The sequence below is a fragment of the Trichechus manatus genome, unplaced genomic scaffold, assembly GCF_000243295.1.
Source record: "Trichechus manatus latirostris isolate Lorelei unplaced genomic scaffold, TriManLat1.0 scaffold00144, whole genome shotgun sequence".
NCBI classification, from domain to species: domain Eukaryota; kingdom Metazoa; phylum Chordata; class Mammalia; order Sirenia; family Trichechidae; genus Trichechus; species Trichechus manatus.
This window is the reverse complement of record NW_004444080.1, coordinates 4,500,067-4,521,770: the sequence shown is the minus strand read 5'-3', so window position 1 is coordinate 4,521,770 and position 21,704 is coordinate 4,500,067. Positions and strand designations below refer to the sequence as shown.

The 21,704-nt window shown below is 33.6% G+C and overlaps 1 protein-coding gene across 1 annotated transcript in view; it reads left to right on the top strand.

The window, feature by feature from the left end:
* Positions 1–19,539, top strand: part of COL11A1 (collagen type XI alpha 1 chain) — a 235,940-nt gene extending 216,401 nt beyond the window's left edge. The window contains exons 53-62 of the mRNA XM_004385738.2: positions 4,582–4,635; positions 5,531–5,638; positions 6,194–6,247; positions 6,354–6,389; positions 6,483–6,536; positions 7,713–7,962; positions 12,001–12,113; positions 14,429–14,497; positions 17,026–17,259; positions 18,701–19,539. Coding sequence (XP_004385795.1) covers positions 4,582–4,635; positions 5,531–5,638; positions 6,194–6,247; positions 6,354–6,389; positions 6,483–6,536; positions 7,713–7,962; positions 12,001–12,113; positions 14,429–14,497; positions 17,026–17,259; positions 18,701–18,847 — 1,119 coding nt within the window. The 3' untranslated portion in view covers positions 18,848–19,539. The remainder of the gene's footprint in view (positions 1–4,581; positions 4,636–5,530; positions 5,639–6,193; positions 6,248–6,353; positions 6,390–6,482; positions 6,537–7,712; positions 7,963–12,000; positions 12,114–14,428; positions 14,498–17,025; positions 17,260–18,700) is intronic.
* Positions 19,540–21,704: the final 2,165 nt, after the last annotated feature.

Sequence of the window (21,704 nt, the reverse complement as noted above, 5' to 3'; positions counted from 1 at the left end):
TATACTTGGAATAACATTTTTATATGCAGAGTTGATGCATTTGATCTGTTTCAGGTTCAAAGGGTTATTTATAACTGCTGTCAATATCATAACCTTACCAATTTATTTTTCCAGCTGGTGAAATTGATAAGAAACTGAGTCAGCATGGCAAATTCCTTCTTAAATATAGTTCCTAATTTCATAGGATATTATTAGCTTAGAGGAATTAATACTCATTTCCTCTCCTTATGAATGTTACTTATAAAGACAATTTTAGAATTTGTTAGAAACACAAATAATGTCTAGGATATTTTTCATTAAGCCTGAGTGATTAGAATTCCTAGTCTTTCTTTCTTTTCTTTTCTTTTTTTTTTTTTTTGCCATTTTAGCTTGTACTATTACAGTGGGATAAGAAAGTTAATAGATAGCCATCTGTAGCATATCTAAACCTAACGATAATACTAATTACCATTTGTATTATGCTTCACAGTTTTTACCGTGCTTTTGTGTGTCTGCTTTCTTTCTTTCTCACAATACTATGATGTATTTATAGGTAAAGCTCAGATGTAATAAGTAATTGATCCAATTTCACCCAAGTAATATGTGGTAGACTTAAGCTGGTAAGTGAAACAGTGATTGAAATATTGATGTCCTGCAAGTAACATCCTATCAGTTCTCTCACGTACAGCAAAAATTCTGTAAAGTGTAGCACATGCCTGAGAGTGGTGCAATACACAGTCAGAAGTTAAGAAAGAAAAAAGACTCGTCTCTTTAAATATTTTCATATTTTTAATCTGTAGAATATATTTATTTTTAATAGACATATATCAGTTTTAACCAGCATTCTTAAATGGTGTGCTACTCATACAAGTGTATGGTCGGTCCTTCAACGCAATTACATTTTTTGTTAGAACTATTTTTCCATGTTTTTTTTTTCTTACCACATTGCTCTAACGCACAGTTTTTTTGGCACCTACCCTGTTAGTAATATGACATCGAGAAATTATTTGTTTCTATTATACATTTGTGTTATTTTATTACATATTACACACGGTGTAACCTCCCCCCAACCCCACTGCCCCCTGGGTGGAGCAGCCGACCCCACGCCAGCAGGGCGAATCGTCTGGCCTCCTGCACCCTGTCGGGTGATGAGGAGGTGTAGTGGAGGTAGGAGGTGGTGACAAGTTATTGCACTGGGTGACTGGTGACACCAACCCTAGTGCTGCCAGTGCCTTGGCGGCCCCTCCCCTGGCAGTGCCTGTCGCCTGTCTCTGTCTTTGCTGCTGCTGTCACTGCTGCTGTGGACCTTGGGGTCATTTTGATGTCACCTCCTCGGACAGTGTTGGGGGTGCATTCCACACCCCTACACCTCCCTAGGGACGCCACTGCTATTGGGCAACATTTTTTTTCCTAATTGATGATTCACCAGGCATTTCTGATGAGATTTAAAAAGAAAAAGAAACAAAGTAAATCCTTTCAATTATGAAAGTGTTTAACTAATAGGACTAAATAGGTAATATTTTAATTTTAACACAAATAAGATCCTTTCTGCTGTTCTGATTTGCATATTGGTTTAACCAGATGTGGAGTAGCTGCTACAGAGCAGTGGTTCTCAAAACTTAATGTGTCAGACCTATGAAACAGATTGCTAGAGCCCAGTGCCAGGATTTATAATTCTGTTGTTCTGGGTGAGGCCTAAGAAACTGATGTTTCAACAAGTTTGCTAATATTCTGAACCTTATGTTTCATACTATAATACACTGCTTGGGTCACATAAACCAAAAACCAAACCCACTGCTGTCGAGTCGATTTCTGACTCATAGCAACCCTGTAGGACAGAGTAGAACTGCCCCATAGAGTTTCCAAGGAGCACCTGGTGGATTTGAACAGCCATAGCTCTTAACCACTGCACCACCAGGATTTCCATGGGTAACATACATGGCTGTTAATACTTTTGATTCACAAAAATCATGGCCTGAAATCTAACCAAAAGGTTGCTGTTTTGAACCCACTCACAGGTTCTGTGGGAAAAAGACCTGGTGATCTCCTTCTATAAAGATTACAGCCAAGAAAACTCTATAGGGCAGTTCTACTCTGTCACAAAGGGTTGTTACGACTAGACACTGACTCGACACAATAACGACAGCCTTGTAGAAGATACTAGTTGAAACAGCTTGCTTTCTTACTGCCATGTTAAAAATCATTGTTGACATTATAATTCAAATCATTCATTTCAGTTAAAATAATTCAAACTCATAGAGAAACCAAATGAATATTTTGCCTTTGTTGCTCAGTGCCTTACTTGTGGGCAGTTGTGACCTACATTTTCCAGCATTACCATGGCCCTAATTTTACAAGCCACATACTTAACCAATCATCTGTTACTGTCAGTTACACTTCCTGCCACAGCATCTGTTGCGTGTGCTTTTATTTGTTGTAATTGCAGAATAGAAACCTTATTTTTTGTGGACTTCAAAGTTGGACTACGCCAATTTGTAGATGAAAAAGTTCATTTAAAAGTCATTAATATGAATATTTCTGTAGGTAGCAGGGCAGGACTAAGGTTAGTTGCTAAATTCATTTAGGAAAAATATAATTTAAAGGAAAAGGATAACTGTCTCAGCATTGGACTGTAACTTAAGAGTTTAAACTATTGAAGTAGAGGCTGTTCACATGAAAAAGGTAAATTATCTTATTAAATTTACAAATAATTTAGATAAGAAATCCAATTCAGGAGCTATAGACAAAAATACTATTTATTTAGTTTAATTAGTAAAAGGTTAATACTTCCAGCTATTAAAAGATTTACAAAAACCCAAGACTTTTTGTTTAAAACTCCAATCAGCACACAGGAGTGAACTCTATGTAAAATTAACTAATCAGAAAAAATGATTTTAAGATGCATATTTTTGTAATGTGATTAAAGAAGAAAACAATACTTTATTATATAAATACATTTGATTTAGTGGAAAGAGCATTGGCCCAAGTCATAAGACTTAATTCAAGTCCTTGGCTTTTCCGTTGGTAAGCTCTGTGATCTCACAAAGTTAATAAAGTTTATAGACTTCTGTTCCATTAACAATAAAGGAAATAGTGTCATATTTGATCATGCCTAAAGCCCATCAATTCCTAAAAGTCTATGGAAATCTTTGGTAGGAGTAACTCATCCAATTCTCTTGGCTCTATTACCTAGAAACCTAATTAGTATGTCCCCTTGACCTTTCTGGTAGCATTGATTTTCAAGTATTCTAATGGCAGTAAATTATTAAGAGAAAGAAAAAATCAACAAATACATATATTCTAGAATAGATACATAATGGCAATCAAATGCCTCGTGTGGTATGAGTTGCTAAAGTCGTTTCTGGCTTTTAAGTAGGGATCTTCAATTAAAGATTCAAGAAGTTTTGACATTTTTTCTTTTTGTTCACAAATCCCCTCCAGCCATGTCACACCATGCAAGTGTAACTTTTTGTTTTCTATATAGAATCCTTTCCTCCTTAAATATTTTAGAGTCTAAATCGGCCCATTTCATCCAAGACTCATTTGTTTTAGTAGTTCGCTCAATTGCCTTACTGCTGTTTTGCAGAGTCCCTTGTGTTACCTCCCTAAGCAGCACTGTCTTCTTGATTTTTTCTGTCACTCTAAGGAGTCTAGTAATCGTGTGGTAAAATAATTTTGGACTTGAAGTTAGAGACCTGGCTTTGAATCCCAGATTTGCCACTGGGAAGTTCAATTACCCAGTTTCTCACAAGTAAAATGTACACAAATAGCTACTTCATTTGGATTGTTGTGAATATAGAAGATGTATTATTAAAATAATTTTACAACCTCTGAGGCACCCTGCACAAGTATGATGTTATTGTGATTATTATGTAGTCTTAGTACATCTCTCTTTCCAGAAATCATAGTAGAAGATGTCTATTTGCAAGCAAGCAAAGAGTAAGAATTGAAGTTAGAATTCAAAAATATTGGCATAGTCAAACAGAATTACAGAATCCTGGTATTAAATTAGTATATACAGAAATTATCTTATTATTCCACAGAATACTAAGCCATAATTCAGTCATAAAAATATAGTTCTTCTTTAAATGTAAGAAAAATAGTTAAAATCTTTGTCTAAAATTTTCCTGTAATTATCAAAGATCAGTTATCTGTCAAAAGTTTATTGAGATTTTTTTTTTTAACTTTCCTGAAAAGATTGTAGCCTTTTGAGTTTAACACAGAAATATTTGATTGACTTGAAGTACAATCTGGAATTTTTTTTCTTCTAAAATTAGTGTAATTAAAAATTCATCCTTTTTAATTGAACAGCCATATAAATATGTCCTATTTCTACATCAATGTTTATTTAATCAAATATATTAATATTATGATTACAGATTAAAACATGTGTTTTAAACAAATTTATTTAGAATCCTGAAAAATAAATTAACAATGATCATTATTAACTGTTTTTGAAGTCTATCATATTTCCAAAACCAGACTAGCTCTGTGAATAGTAATGTGATTCTCTAACTCAAACCTACACTCTATTATATGTTTATTTTTTCATCATGTGTTTATTTATTTATGTTTTCCTCTATGTTAATGTGTTTATTTTAGGGACCTCCTGGTTTACCTGGTCTCAAAGGTGACCCCGGCTCCAAGGGTGAGAAGGTGAGAAAAACAACACACAGTGTATTATTACAATTTTGGTATTCTAATAGCAGAGGGAAGGACTTTTGCATATTAAAGTCACTCAGAAGGAAATTTCAAAGAATATCTTTGACATTCTAACCATGGAAAAAGCTGTCAATCCTCAGGTTTCCAGATGTATTTAGAGAAGAGAAAATATGCAAAGTAATAGTGAAATATGTACCAGAATTCAATGTTATATCTTCTCAGTATCCCCTTGTGAGAACCATATGGAGAAAGTATACAGTTATACTAAAATAACTTAAGAAAATAAACAGATGGAATAACAAAATGACCGTTTTATGTTTTTAAACATGAAAAAAAAATTAGCCAGTAAGATGATTTCCCAGAATGTATGCTGAGATTCACAAAATAATTAAAGAAAATAAGTCTTTGTCAGAATGGCATTAATATTTTTTTGAATTATTTTTTAGTCAAAGGGCATGTAAAGATTGCAGAATCTCTGAAGAATAGAAATCATTTCATATAAAATGAGACACTTATTAAAGTAATGAATTTTTGGTTACTTATTTTGCCAATATTACACGTGGTCCTTGTTGGTCTATTAGTTGAGGAAATGCCCTTTAAGTAACTGAAACACTGAAGATGATATTTTTAGAAAGCATTTCATTCCATAATACTTCCTACCTTTAATAAAGGCCTCTCCTAACATAAGTAGTGAATGATCCTGTTATGTGAGGGGTAGGAAGTTCTTACACATGCCTTCCATTCAGAGTGGGTTATTTTAGACTTCTTTAAGCTACATTTTTTATTTTTATACTTCAAGCATTTAATGTGCAAATATTTTATGATTATAATTTAATTATATAGTTGTTATTTATACACTATTAAACTTTCTCTTGCCTGCCTTCCATAGGGACATCCTGGTTTAATTGGCCTGATTGGCCCTCCAGGAGAGCAAGGTGAAAAGGGTGACAGAGGGCTCCCTGGAACTCAAGGATCTCCAGGAGCAAAGGGAGATGGAGTGAGTAAAAATATAAATGATTTTCCTACTCCTATCCAATATTTCTCACTCTCTCTGTCTCTTATCTCTCTCTCACACACACACACGTGTGTGTGCATGCATGCATATACACACCACCTATTCCTTTAAACATGACAAAGTAATTTCTAGTATCTTTATTCCAATCTGTTTAAACCCGTGATGTTTTCAAAAATAGATTTTAAGCTCAGAGTAAATAAATTGAAAATAAGATTTAAGTTAGAAATCATAAAAAGTACAGTTGAGTAATTAATTATGCAAACATTTATTGAATCCTTATCACATACAAATTATTATTCTGAAGGCTGCAGGGGTATAAAGATATATAAAACAAAAACTTATGGACATTGAAGCAAAGGGGACAAAAATTTCAGATTATTTTGCAAATCTTATTTCTAAGATTCACAATGGAAAGCTTTAGGCTATTCTTCAGGATTTTTTAATTCTCTAAATTTTCAACATTTGTGGTTGTCCTATGCAATACATGAAGATGGAGTAGCTGAGGAGAATTTTTTAATTAGATTATTTTCTCTTTAGGGAATTCCTGGTCCTGCTGGTCCCTTAGGCCCACCTGGACCTCCAGGCTTACCAGTAAGTACAATACAAAATCTTATAAGGTAGAATTAATTTATAAATATACCAAAAAGACACAAATTCCCCAGATTTTTATCCATACTTTTGCTGTTGCATTTTCTAGGGTCCTCAAGGTCTGAAGGGTAACAAGGGCTCTACTGTAAGTACTTTTCCCTTTGGCATTTTAATGTTTCAATGCTTGTTCAAATACTTTGTTCAAGATTTATGCCTTGTCCCTTTCACTGTCTGACAGGGACCTGCTGGCCAGAAGGGTGACAGTGGTCTTCCAGGGCCTCCTGGACCTCCGGTAAGTGCATATTAATATTCTAAGCCTGCCAATGATTTTATCTGAGTTTATAGGATGGAACAGAAAAGCACTATCAGTGGTGCTAATTTTGTAGAAAGTGGCAACTACATCAATGAAATAATCAGGTCTACATGCCAAGGCTTGTCTTTTAATTGATTTTACTCCTTTAAATACAAAGATGCCTTTATTATGTATTATGATAGTGTAGTGATTATTAGTTTTTCAAGAGAATTGTATACTTTTTTTATGTCACACTTTAATGAAATCAACTGACTGTATGGCACAAAGATATCCTTATATCTGACACTTAGGAATAAAGGCAAAAATTCAGACGCTTGACATTTTTATCCTAGTGCGTATAATGATAATAATAAAAGCAACAATAGCTACTATTTATTAATAATGATATTTTCCAGACTTCATTGACTACAAAACTGCCAAACTGTAGAATAAAAATGCAGATCCATGTGAAAAGAAATTTTAGTCTACTTCCTTGTGCAAAAGTGCTTTTAACTATGTGAGTTAACTATTTGAATGATTTCTGTCTTTACACCGCCCAGGGACTCCATTTGTATAGATGGAAATAAATAAATAAGTGAATAAATAACCCTGTTGCAATTGAGTGATTCTAACTCATAGATTTTGTATAGATAGAGGACCAGAAATCATCTGATTAGTATGCCTACCTCAAAACTCCCCCATTAGATTCTTTTTAAAGAACAAAGAAAAAATAATAATTTTACATATATACACACATATACGTAATTACATATATATATATACGTGTGTATGTGTACATATAAAGGAGTCCCGGTGGTACAGTGGTTAAGGCACTCGGCTGCTAACCAAAATGTCAGCAGTTTGAACCCAGTAGCTGCTCCATATGAAGAAGATGTGGCATTCCACTTCTGTAAAGATTACAGTTTTGGAAACCCTAGGGGACAGTTCTACTCAGTCCTATAAGGTCACTATGAGTCGGAATCGACTCAGCTGCAGCAGGTTTGGTTTTTATACATATTAATATAATCTTACACATTTATTTTGTAGCTATTAAGGACAACATTGAAAAGCTAAACCAACTATTTTGTTAATAACAATGACATAACCAGTAACAACTAATATCTGCAGAAGTTTTTATTTTATGAAACAAGTTCACATAGATTATCACTCTTACAGGGTCCTCCTGGTGAAGTCATTCAGCCTTTACCAATCTTGTCACCCAAAAAAACAAGAAGGCATACTGAAAGCATGCAAGCAGATGCAGGTGATAATATTCTGGATTATTCGGATGGAATGGAGGAAATATTTGGTTCCCTCAATTCTCTGAAACAAGACATCGAGCATATGAAGTTTCCAATGGGTACTCAGACCAATCCAGCCCGAACTTGCAAAGATCTGCAACTCAGCCATCCTGACTTCCCAGATGGTATGTTAATAATACATGACACAGCAAATGCACTGAGCCTCTGATGTACGAAGGTGCATTGTCAGCTCATTAATGCTAGTTAAATGTTTACTATAGTCTCTAAATAAAACTATAGCAAATGATTATTAATTCCAGACTTGTAGACTAAAAAAGGTCATTTACACTGTGTGCAATTCAAGATCTGCTTGGTAAAATCCTTGTCTGTTAAATAAGGTTTCATTAAATTATGGCAAGATTATTTTTGGATGATTGTAGATAACACAGATGTATTTTGCACTATAGTAACAATCATAGAATGGGTATTTCATGTGAACACACGATTATTACTATATAGCTATTATTTATATCTTAACTTATTTTAAAAAGCAAAGATGTCACTTTGAGGACTAAGGTGCGCCTGACCCAAGCCACAGTATTTTCAGTCGCCTCACATATGCATGCAAAAGTTGGACAATGAATAAGGAAGACCAAAGAATTGATGCCTTTGAATTATGGTGTCAGCAAAGAATATCGAATATATCATGGACTGCCAGTATAATGAGCAAATCTGCCTTGGAAGAAGTACAGTCAGAATGCTGCTTAGAAGTGAGGATGGTGAGACTTCATCTCACGTACTTTGGACATGTTATCAGGACACTGCTTGGTGGAGTGTCAGGGAAAATGAAGAAGACCCTCAATGAGATGGATTGACACAGTAGCTGCAACAGTGGGCTCAAACATGGCAACGATTGTGAGGATGGCACAGGACCGGGCAGTGTTTCAGTCTGTTGTACATAGGGTCTCTGTGTGTTGGAACTGACTCAGTGGCACCTAACAACAATAACAACTTATTTTAAGTTGTTAAAAATACAGTTGATAAGTAGCGTAACTAAATCATTTCGCCACTCAGTTTAGCAGTAATTTGGTGAACAGAATATTTAAAAGTTGGGGCAAAAATTTATCTTTCATTGACCAACAAATACTGGAACAACTGTGAAGAGTTTACTTAGTAATAATAATCATAATGATTTACTAGAATGGTTACTATTTGATAACACCTTTACATACTTATTGTTCAGAGGAGGAAACAGTTTCAGGTGTGCTGTTAGTTGACTGAACTCACAGTTAGTGAACTATCAAAGGACAGAGCTTTATCTAATTTTAAATCTCCCCCTTTGTGAGGCAATACCCTGTCTCCCATTTTACCATGAAAAAAATATTCTTTTTCACTATCAATCATGTAATCAATGTTATAGTTGAGATACAAATAACAGAGAGAAAAATTTAAACCATTGTAGAAATAGCCACTGTAAAGGAAGAATATCTAAAATCTTATCTTAGTGAAGGATAGCCTTTTAAAACTAAAACACAAGTAATTATTAAGAATCCTGTACAAATTAGTATTCAGGTCTTTAAATTTATAATACATTTATTTGAAGAAAATATATTTAGTTTTGTATTAATTCAGTGATTTATAAGGAGAATCTTACTTTTAACTGGCATTATATATGCAAAGCAGTTAGATGACTGAGTTTGTATCTGTGCCAGAAAATTTCTCCTTTCAGTAATGAATTTAAATATACTTGATCAATCAGAAAATTCTTATGTGGAATTCAGAAGAGAGTACAGAAAATATTATATGACTGTATGACTTTAAGACATCTGACCTAGATAAAAATGGACTGAAAATCTAATGTAAAAGATGGCAGCGTGTGCTGAGTTATAAAACAACATATGATTAATTGGAACATAAAGAGTAAAAAAAAAAAAAAAATATTATGAATTTTGGTAATGGTAAGTTCACTATGGACTATAGTTCTCAGTGGCTTCCAGTACAGTAACTAGTTTCATTAATTCTTTAATGTGTCAGTCAATTAATTAATGATTATTAATAATTATTTATTTACTAGATAGTGCCAGACACTGTTCTTCATGAGGAGATTACAGATGAGTAGAAAGACTCATGCTCTCAAACTGCTTATGATCTAATGGTGGAGACAGGAAAAAATAGAATTAACCACAGATGTTAATAATAGCATATTATGACAGATTCTACAAAAGAAAATATGGATTTAAATAATTAAGGAATTATTCTACTTTGGATAAAAGTTGAATGTTAATATTTGAGGAGGTGACATTTAAACTGAAACCTAAAGAGATGGCCAGCTATGCTAAGGATCAAAAGCATATTCCAGGCTTTGGTTATAGGGCATTTTCAAAGCTTTGAAGAAGGCTAGATCGTGCTGTTTTCAAGGAACTGAAAGAAGATCACCATGGTTGAACAATATCGAGCAAACTAGAGAATGACTTGAAATGTTTTGAAAGTAAGTAAAGTGGAATCAGAAAGCTGATCAAGAAGTTGTTGGACTGATCTAGGCAAGACATGAGTGTAGAGCGCATTAGGGATGTGGAAATAGAAATAGGAGATGGATAACTTAGAGATATATTAAGTATACTATCCATAGGATACTGAACCACTAACAATGATACCTTAAGCTATTAATATGTTATTTGACAGAATATTTAATGGTAGTGATAACTGAGTAAAGCAAGTTAAAAATGATACCATATGATTAAAAATTACATATTCTTAAAAGCCATGCCCATAAAAAACCCCATCGCTGTCATGTCGATTCCAACTCATAGTAACTCTATAGGACAGAATAGAACTTCCCCATTGGGTTTCCAAGGCTGTAATCATTTTGGAAGCAGACTGCCACATCATTTTCCCACAGAGTGGATAGTGGCCTTGAAGTGCTGACCTTTCAATTAGCAGACGAGCACTTAGACCACATTGCTAACAGGGCCCCTTAAAAAAAAAAAGAAACAACACACACACACACAATATACTTCAAAGATTAAGAGCAGTTATCTCTTGTTAGTAAAACTTGGATGATTTTTATTTACTTGTACATTTTTTTTTTTCCCTGAGAATTACAATTTGTAGCAGACAGAAATGTATTAATGATGTAATAGAAAGAGGGCAGATGTTTTTGTTAAATAACATATAAACTAGGGTTAAATAATATATTTCAAGTTACCTGAAAAATGGTAGGCGCTTATTGACTATTAGAGTACTTTTTATTTTATATGCAGTGGTAATAGAAGCTAAAGCATATTGACATTGAATTTTTGAGAGTTCCAGTATTAAGCTAAGTAATTTGAGTTCTAAAATGTTTAAAGTTCATAACCAGTGGATTGGCATAATTCAAATTTATATTTGAAATGAAGTGGCAGCATAAAAAATGATAGGAGAGAAGCAAAGTCATCTTCACATGTACATCAGTTATGTCTCCCAATAACTCTTATTAATGGAAACAGTACTGTCAGTTTATGATACTCCCACTACTTTCCATCTTTATTCATCTAATACCAAATTAATTATCATGAATAAGATTTGTTCTACAATATTTCAATAGTGGCATTAATAGAAGATTGCATTTAAAAATATAAAGTAGAACTTTTCTGCAATATTTCAATAGTGGCATCAATAGCAGACTGCATTTAAATATACAAAATAGACCTTCTTCTTAGGACCCAGTTCAGAGGGGAGTACATTTACTACAAGAATGAGTTTTGCTATAAAGTAATGCAAAAGTATACTATCACTTCCATTGTTACTGATGAATAAACCAGGAATAAAATATATTGGTTATTATGCTCAGATTTCTTAAATAGAAAATAATACATTTAGGATTTGAGGTTAAGTGTATGTGATACTTATGTGCTTGAAATTTATTACAAATAGATAAACAGAATGTTAATATTTGAGGAGGTGACATTTAAGTTGAAACCTAAAATAGATAATCCTGTTAAGAATAAGAGGAGTACCCAGGCAGAGGGTAAGTGGCAAAGTTTTGAGGCAGAAAAGACAAAGAGTCACCCTATAACTGTTTAAACATATGCTCCAATATTCCCAAAGACATTAAAAGAATTTATGTGGAAAAAAATCTATGAATTTGCATTTTCCTTGTTTTCTCTTTCTAATAAAGTTCATTATCTACTGCATTTGATTCTTGACATAAATGAATTTGCATGACATTTGTTCCTACCTTCTAGGTGAATACTGGATTGATCCTAACCAAGGTTGCTCGGGAGATTCCTTCAAAGTTTACTGTAACTTCACGTCTGGTGGGGAGACTTGCATTTATCCAGACAGAAAATCTGAGGGAGTAAGTACCAATCTGTTTTTGTGGTGACTGTTGACAGTTTCTGCCATGTTTTTGCAATATTGAACTAAACAGGAAAATTATACTGTCATATTTTCATTTATCTGCTTTTCTTACAGGGTAGTTAGAGTATTTCATTTGCATAAACATGAATAAGACATCGAAGTGATGCACAGAGTTAACAAATACTCCTCTCCTTTATATTTTACCCAGATGTATTCTTTATGCACCTGCTTGCTCTCTCAAATTCTATTGCTTTTCATGACACAGCACAGCTGAATCTCAAATTTTAGTGCATCTATAGTATTTCTCAGTCCAATTGCCAAATGATAACTCACAGCTGCATATTATGCTCAAAATACACAATTTTATAAAGAATTAATCTTTTATATAAGAGTATTATGTGCACATACATATTTTTAAAATGTTTAACCCTTTCGTTGCTACATTTTTTTCTCCTTAATTTTTTTTTTTTTTTTGATTGCATGCATTTTCAGTATTGGAATGCATGCTTACTAATTGAGTGTGTTTAAATTTATACGGATTTTGAGAAATATGATCTGGCAATACAATCTGCTAATGAGGTGAGTGCCACTTTAACACCACTGATCTGTGGCATGACGGGTATGCCACTGAGAACGAGGTAGATAATTTATTGCTGGTGGTTTTCCATTAGGTTACATGGGGAAACTCTGGTTTCCCAAATATGACACAGAAAAACTAAAACTCACTAGGGCTCTCTAACTATCACACAGGAAAGCCATAATTATGCTTGCAAGCCTTATTTCACAGAAATAAAGGGAAAAAAGCAAAAGTTTACAAAACTAACTCATCCAGGAAGCATCAGCTAATAGAATGCTCACCCTACACAACAGTGAGGCTCCAACTCTGGTCCTCTGAGCTTCAGGAATTTCAAAAGGGACCCACCTTGAGGGTAAATGCATTAGAACCAGAATAACACCTTACTTCTGAGGTCCAGAGGCATAAAAACTGGCTGGCATACTGTTTATACCAATGGTAATGAAAGGGTTTTAAACCTGTTGCCATCGAGTTAATTCCAACTCATAGCGACCCTATAGGACAGAGCAGATCTGCCCCATAGGATTTCCAAGACTACTGTAATCTTTGTGAAAGCAGACTACCACATCTTTCTCCTGTGGAGCAGCTGGTGGGTTTGAAACACAAACCTTTCCGTTAGCAGCCGAGCACATAACACTATACCATGAATTCCTTGATTTCCTCCTAGTAGTGTCAATATACTTGACTTATATCTTTAAAGCTAAATGCAAGTCATTGATATAAGGAAATGTTTTTCACTAGCATAATTATATTCTCCAGACGTTCAATATGTGAGGGATTTTGTCTTCATCTGTATTCTTATACTACATCTCATTCTTAGTAAATAGTGTGGACACACAGTCACAGAAATGCCTTAAGGCAAAGCAAGTAGCTGTATGTGTGGCTAATCTTCATAGGAGAAAATTTAAGTTTGTGAGAAAAAGATGGGTAATAGGGGCAGGAGGCAAAGTGACTTTCATTTCCCAACCCCATTTGGCATGTAGTGAAGGATAGTGAAGCGTCCCTAATCCCCAAAGGAATGTGGGACAATGGAAAATACTTCCCCTTATGCTGATAACTAAAATTCCCTAGAGTGAAGATTTATATACTCTTACATTTTGCTGATCTCTGCAAGGCAATACAATAAATGCAGATCTATAAAAGCTTCTTAATTGTCTTCCCAGCAGGGAGTGATCAGGCTTGCTTCCTGCCCATGATTTTTCCATAGTCTCCTGCCCTTAGTTACTGGCTAGATACTTTCAGAATGCCTCTCTTGGCCATGGAATGCTGATGGTACCTCCCTTCTTGCTTGGTGATGGCTGGCATTGTGAGAGTTTCCTTTGCAGGGGGTTACCTAAGAGTTCCACCAGTGCCTCCTACCACCCTTAGTATGCCTTTACCAGGTTGGTTCTATTTTTCTCCTCTTTTTGAACCAGTTAAGAAAACATGAAGGAAATGACTTAATCTTAGAATTCACAGGATCTATCTCAAAATTTGTACTTTATCTCATTTTGTGTAATCCAGGGTAGATGTCATTTTAAAACAATTTAAAAACTTATGAAAACTCTTACTGAAAAAAAAAAATATGGCATTAATAGTAGACTGCATTTAAATATGTAGAGTAGACCTTCTTCTTAGGACACAGTTCAGAGGGGAGTACACTTACTACAATAGGAAGTTTTGCTATAATGTTGCTATATATATACAATATTATTCCTATTTTTTACCTACTTTCTAATTTTCCTGTTCCTTTGCAACAGGTAAGAATTTCATCATGGCCAAAGGAGAAGCCGGGAAGCTGGTTTAGTGAATTCAAGAGAGGAAAACTGGTATGTTACCACAAAATGAAATAGTTTATCTCAAGCTTTGTAAGTGAAGCTCAGCATATAAATCTCTAGTCTCTGACTGTGAAAGTCTAAATCATACTAGTCAGGATTCCACCTGTTCTCTAGTATGTTCCATCTATATCTAATGAATCACTGTGGTATTTTAGAGTCATCTAAAATTTTTCTATCAAAGTAAAGGGAAATATACAAAAATTACTGAAAAAAATCACCAAATTAAGTATGCATTTCATTAAGTACCTGAGATAGACATCATAAAAAAAGAATTATGTTAGAAATATAAGCTGTAGAGAAAATAATACCAATTAGAACTCTGACTCCAACTATTTCATTTTCTCTCTGTTTGAAACCTAATTCATTCTTTGTTCTCAAATAAGGACGTTTAGAAAGTGTTGTGGTTTTATTGATTGTTATGTTTGGAAATACAGTGACCTGACTGGCCCCGTATTTGTATATAGGATAAGTTTACTTAGTTCACTGTTAATTTTATACAGATATTTTAAGATCAGATGACAAAACCAAACTCATATTTAAAAGCTATTTAAAAAGATCCGTGTTTAAAATATTTTAATTAGAATATATTCCAATTGAAGTGGTTACTATTTATCCAGCTGATTATTCAATGGTTTAATGTTACTTAAAAAATAATTTTATTTCAGTTGATAACTATTTATGTAGTTATTATTTCTATATGAACCTATCCATAGTAATTAACAACTTTTAGTGAAGTTGTCTACTTGACTTATAATTCTTTAGTTCAGTCTTGAGTTACATGTTAAATATCCATGTTTCACCCTTATCTGTGTATGAGACAAAAATACATACCCAAAAGAACTGTGTGTATGGTTTTATTTTGTGTTTTTTGTTTTGATTTGCTTTCCTTAGAGTGCCTTTCCCAAATAGATGTTTTTTTTTAATCCCGCCTCACAAGTACCCTCATCATCTAAGCTGTTAATCACTAAGAAATAAGTATTAGAAAGAAAGCCATAGATAACTACCCTTACACTGACTGATTCTGTAATCTGGGTGATTTTCTTTTTTTCTTTATTTTTGCTCTAGGTTCATATGTTTCAGCTGATCCCAGCTGTTTCAACTGCAACCATTAAAATAATGTATGAAGATGATGCATGAGACAATATTTAATAATTTACTATTAAGACTATTTTCTTCCTATTATTTATTATTAATTATTTATTGAGTCAATAAATATTCATGTACATTGTCTCAGAAATTGTGCTTGGTGCTAATGAAACAATGATGAATAAACACTTTGAGTAAGAGAGGGGTGAACAAGCAATGTCTGTGCTGAAAATTGTTGTTTGCAGTCAAGTTGATTTTCAACTCATATCAACCCCATGTGACAGAGTAGAACTGCCCCATAGGGTTTTCTAGGCTGTAATCTTTATGGGAGCAGATTGCCAGGTCTTTCTCCCATGGAACCATTAGTGTGTTCAAACCACCAACCTTTAGGGTAGCAGCCAAGAGCTTAACTGTTGCTTCACCAGCTTCTTTGTGCTTCAAATTAGAAGAATAAAAAGGCCCTAGAAATTTTTGGCCCCTCTAATAGTTTTCTGTGGCCACTGTAACAAATTACCACAAACTTGGTGGGTTCAAACAACATAAGTTTATTCTCTCACAGTTCTGGAGGCCAGAAGTCGAAAATTAGTTCCCCTCAAATAAATTCAAGGTGTTAGCAGGCACACACTCCCTCTGGAGACTCTAGGGCAGAATCTGTTCTTTGCATTTTCCAACTGTTGGTTGCTGGCGTTCCTTGGCTTGTAGGGGCATCACTCCAGTCTTTACCTCCATCTTTACTTCACCTTGCCCTCTGTGTGTATATGTCTTTTCTATTGTCCATCTCAATTTTCCCTCTGACTTTCTCTTATCTGGACACTTAATTACATCTGCAAAGATCCTTTTTCTAAATAAGGTGACATTCACAGATCCCAGAGATTAGGGCATAGACATATCTTTTGGAGGACCACCATTCAACCCTCTAGAACCTCATAATTGAAAGTGCAGCGATGTGTTTAAAGATTTGGGTCAGTTAGATAAATTATGCAATTTTTGAAAGGAGCAGACAGAAAGCAAACAGCAACAACACAACAGTTGGTCTTTGCATTGCACTCAGATTCTTCAGTTTTCGTTGACCCCTCAAGTTTTAAAAAGATACTCAAATATAATGAATCATTCTTTGGAAACAGAAGCTTTATCCCCCCTACAATTTTTTTTTTTTTAACTGATTAGGGAACTAAGGCACAGAGATAAAGTGACTTTTTCACAGATAAACAATACTTAAGTAATGCAGGTAGAAATACAATTCTAATTTCCTAAAACCCTGTCCTTGGATCTTCTGCCTCTCAATGCACTTGTTCTTTGATTGAGTAAAATGGGTCTGTTGATTCATCTACGTGCTTCTGGGATCACAGTTCACTGTCATCAGTGATTTTATTACTTTATAGGATAAAAGAGGAAAAGAGTCTTTACATGCCTTTTTATTCTTTTACTCCCAGTTTTCCTATTTAGATGTTGAAGGCAATTCCATTAATATGGTGCAAATGACATTCCTGAAACTGCTGACTGCTGCTGCTCGACAAAATTTCACCTACCACTGTCATCAGTCAGCAGCCTGGTATGATGTGTCATCTGGAAGTTATGACAAAGCACTTCGGTTCCTGGGATCAAATGATGAGGAGATGTCCTATGACAATAATCCCTACATCAAAGCACTGCATGATGGCTGCGCAGTGAGTATAATCTCTGCTTGCCCTCTTCTTTCGCACAGGAACAAAGCAGTGGAGAACTGCCTCAGCTTAGCCTGAAACCAGATTTCTTTCATGAAATGAAAGTCTGTTGTTATTAAGATTTATTGTTTAATACTGACAAATTAAAATCCAGAAAGTTAGAAACCACCAGTGTTCACACACACCCACAGCAGCAAACTGAAACATACAATAGACACATTTAAAGCCATAATAGAAGGTAATCTAGCATCCTGTTTTATTTTTATGGAATTATTCCTGACATTTAAATGATATTACAGCTAATTATTCTTGAAATACAAAAAAATAAATAAATAAAGTAAAACAAACAACAACAACAAAAAATAAAACTCTGCTTCATTTGCCTTCTTGATCCCTGAGTCTACACTGATAGATAAAGGAATCACTGTTATGCCATAGATAATCTTACTCCTGTGTTTTGGGGCTTATTGATTAGTACTATTATGTACCAGTTTTAGGGATATACTATCATTTTTTTATTTTTTATTCTCTGAAACTATTTTTTACACATAAGGGAATTCCATATAACAAAATGATCTATTATTGTTAGTTGTCGTCGAGTCGATCCCGACTCATGATGACCCCATGTGTGCAGAGTAGAACTAACTGTTCCATAGTATTTCCAAGGCTGTGACTTTTGGAAGCAGATTGTCCTGCCTGTCTCCCAAGATGCCTCTTGGTAGGTGCCAACCTTTCAGCTAGTAGGTGAGCACTTAACTCTTGGCACCACCCAGGGGTTACAAAATAATCCATAGAGTACCCTACAAATCTCATTGCTTTAGTCAATTATTGATGGCTGAAGAGTGGTCTCAATTACAGATAAACAGACCCTGCTCTCAACAAAATGAGGGGAGTACAAGTAGAAAAAAATAAAATAAAGTATTAAAGGGGCAAGAGTTTTGGAAAGATTTCCCAATAGTAATGTATTCATAAATATTCATAAAATTAATATATAGAAAAATGTTTTGACTTTTGACCTCCAGCATTATAATTGCTATACTGTGTTCAAATTTTGTCATAAAAGAATTTGTCTACATTATATCATAAGTATAATTATGATGGTAAGGACATGCTGTATATTTAAGAGTATGATCTAAAAGCAATCATTTTCCTATTAAAATGTATTTATCAACTCAATAGATTCTTTTCAAATAAACATAGCATCGAAGTATAATAATTGGAGAATTACAGCTAAATTTTAAATGTAATTATTGACATTCAAAATTCAAGAATATATGTGACCATAGTGATAACAAGAAGTGTTAAATACTAGATAATGGCAAATTTGTTTTACTCTCTTCTCTGTCACCCTGTATCTCCATTCAGAAGTTTGAGAAAAAAATCACCTGTATTTAAAAAATGTGAAATGACCATATTTGTAACTTATTTCTGCTTATTTTTGCAGTCCAGAAAAGGCTATGAAAAGACTGTTATTGAAATCAATACACCGAGAATTAATCAAGTACCTATTGTTGATGTAATGATCAATGACTTTGGTGATCAGAATCAGAAATTTGGATTTGAAGTTGGTCCTGTTTGTTTTCTTGGCTGATATTAAGACAAAGAACATATAAAACCAACAGAAATTTACCTTGGTGTCACCAACCCATTTTATGCCACATGCAAGTTTTGAATAAGGATGATATAGAAAACAACTTGCTACATATATATGTACCATTTAGGAAATATTAATGCCCTTGTGAGGGCAGAACCATGTGACAAAACTATGAAACTCATAAGGTATAAGATAGTGTGGCTGAGATGGAAAACAAGGCTCCTTTTTAATTCCCTAATTCTCATCTCTCCTTTTCCTATTTGGATTCCTTTGGTGCTGTAGGGAAAAAAAAATAAAAGAGAGAAAAATATATACTCATAAAAGATATGGTGCTCATTCTCATCCATCAAGGATGTGCTAAAAAAAAAGTGTGTTTAATAAATTGTAATTATTTTATGTACAGTTCTAAACTGTTATCTATGTGTCCATTTCCAAAACTTGCACGTGTCTCTGAATTTCATCTGACTCTGATTTTATGACAATTGCAGAACTATGACGGCAATAAATATATGTATTATGAAAAAATAAAGTTGTAATTTCTGGTGACTCTAGTTCCCTTTCTTTGATTAATAATAAAATGCCTTTGTATATATTGATGTTGAAGAGTTCAGTTATTTGAAGTCGCCAACAAAAATCTCAGAGGGCAAAAACCTGGAAGACTCTTGGAAGCACACTCAGATAACTCTTCTCTGCTGACAGTAACCTTTGCTGAATTTCAGACAAAAATATCATGCATTTTGATGCTTTCTTCAATGCTATACCTCAAACATTTTTTTTTTTCTCAGAATCTAGGATTTTACTGGATAATTGTATATACGGAAAATAAGCCAGTTTATATTTTTGGACAGGAAAATGTGTATGAGAAGCTATTTTAACAAACTGATGCCTCCGTGCAGCAAACAATGTACAATTTTTTTCTCCACCTTATCTCAGTGTGTTCGGTGTGCTTCTATGATGCAGATTAATATTAAAGATGGAAACTAAACAATTATTTATAAATTTGTGCAATGTTAGATTTTTAATCAATCAACTTCTGAATTTTATTCTAAGTTGCATATAATAATAGTCTCAATATTATTTTACCTGCCCAACAAATATGATTTCTTTCCTTTCAAAATAACTTCATACATCATTTGACATACCTAATTGCTAAATAACATGTGGGTGGACTGTTACTAACAGTGCTTATTTTAAAAGTCATACTTATTCAAGACTATCAAAACATTTTTTTCCACTAAGGTATTTTCTTCAGGTAGCATGAAATAGGAGTAAAACTTTTAAAATTACAAACTGAACTTTGTATCTATTTTAAGTAATACATGTTAAGACTTGAAAATAAATGTGTTTTATTATTTCTTATATAAAGTGTTAAATTAATTGATACCAGATTTTCAACTGATAATTTATCATGAAAGACAATTCCTGTAATATTGACATTAAAAAGTGAACATTTGTCATTCAGAATTTCTTTTATTTTTTAAATCAAGTTTGTTAACATCCTTTCAAGAAGGGAGATATGAATCCTATGAATAAACTCGAGCCTTGTCTACCTGGATTGGTCATTCTCTTTCTTAAATAGGTTCCAAATTATTCTCTATTTCAGAAAATGCTTTCTATTCTGTTTCTTGACCATCCAGATTAGAATAGTTTTACACTTTGGAATAAGCATACTAGCCTTCAAAGATAAGTTGTTTAAATTCTCCACATGTGTAAAATAATAAATACCACATGGTAATACTACCTTTACAAAATAAGGATAGATTATATTTAAAATTTCAAGGGGATATTTTTATATTTAAAAAGCTTTACAAGGTCTCAAACATATATTCCATAATTTCAGCATTAAAAGTATTCCTAGTACTTTTCTTTTGAATTACATTCTCTGAATCATACATAATATTCATCTAGAGAGATTCTATAAGTCAGACAATTTAATGAATGCATAACAAAAGAGAATATTTTGTGTAAAGCTCTAGTCCTGCATCAAGGAAGCAGCCTTATTTGGGCATTTAAACAAAATTACATCAAATGGGATATTCAATTGAAGGAATGAACAAATAATTGGCCTGTCCTTTTGTGTTCTTTTTATGTAATGCTATGGACGTGGTCTTCTGCATAACATCTGATATTTTTCCTCTCCCTTATAATTAATTTGGACAAAAGGCAGCCCAGTGGAATGGAAAAAGCACACTAGGAGACTTTTTCATCCTGACCCAAATATATATAAGCTCTTCATGTGTAAAATATGGAGAGTAATATTGACCTTACAGGCAGGGATGGATCCCGGGCCTGAAGCTTGCAAAATTTATATTAATTCAAAATTAAAAGTACAAAGTAAGTACAGATATGACTATTAAGAATAAAAACATTAGAACAAATTATTAATTTTAAAAAAGGACCAATACCAAAAATATCACAAAATCCAGAAAAATAATGTTTTTATTAACTTTCTGAAACTCCTCTGTGACATTTTTATCCTATATGTTTTGGCTACATTCTCTTTGAGTGCCTCTCCATTTGAGAATTTTATCCTTTCTTTTTTATATAAAGAATAAGTTTATCTGCCATGGTAGATCAAAAAATTATTATTAGTTTAGAGATGTTTCTTTCAGCTTCATATATTTTTATGTGTATTATAAAATTTAGGACAAGTTCTACCACATTTCTCTCATACATGCGTTATAAAATTTATGGGAATTTTCCACAGACTAGCTTCTATTCTGTACATTTCAAACCTTGTTTCTCCTCCACTGCCAATAGATTTCAGATGTGGGCCCAATAAGTACTTTTCATCTTTTTGTCACCATAACATACTGAGTGGTAAGAAAGTTCCAGAAGCCGTTCCTCCACTAGG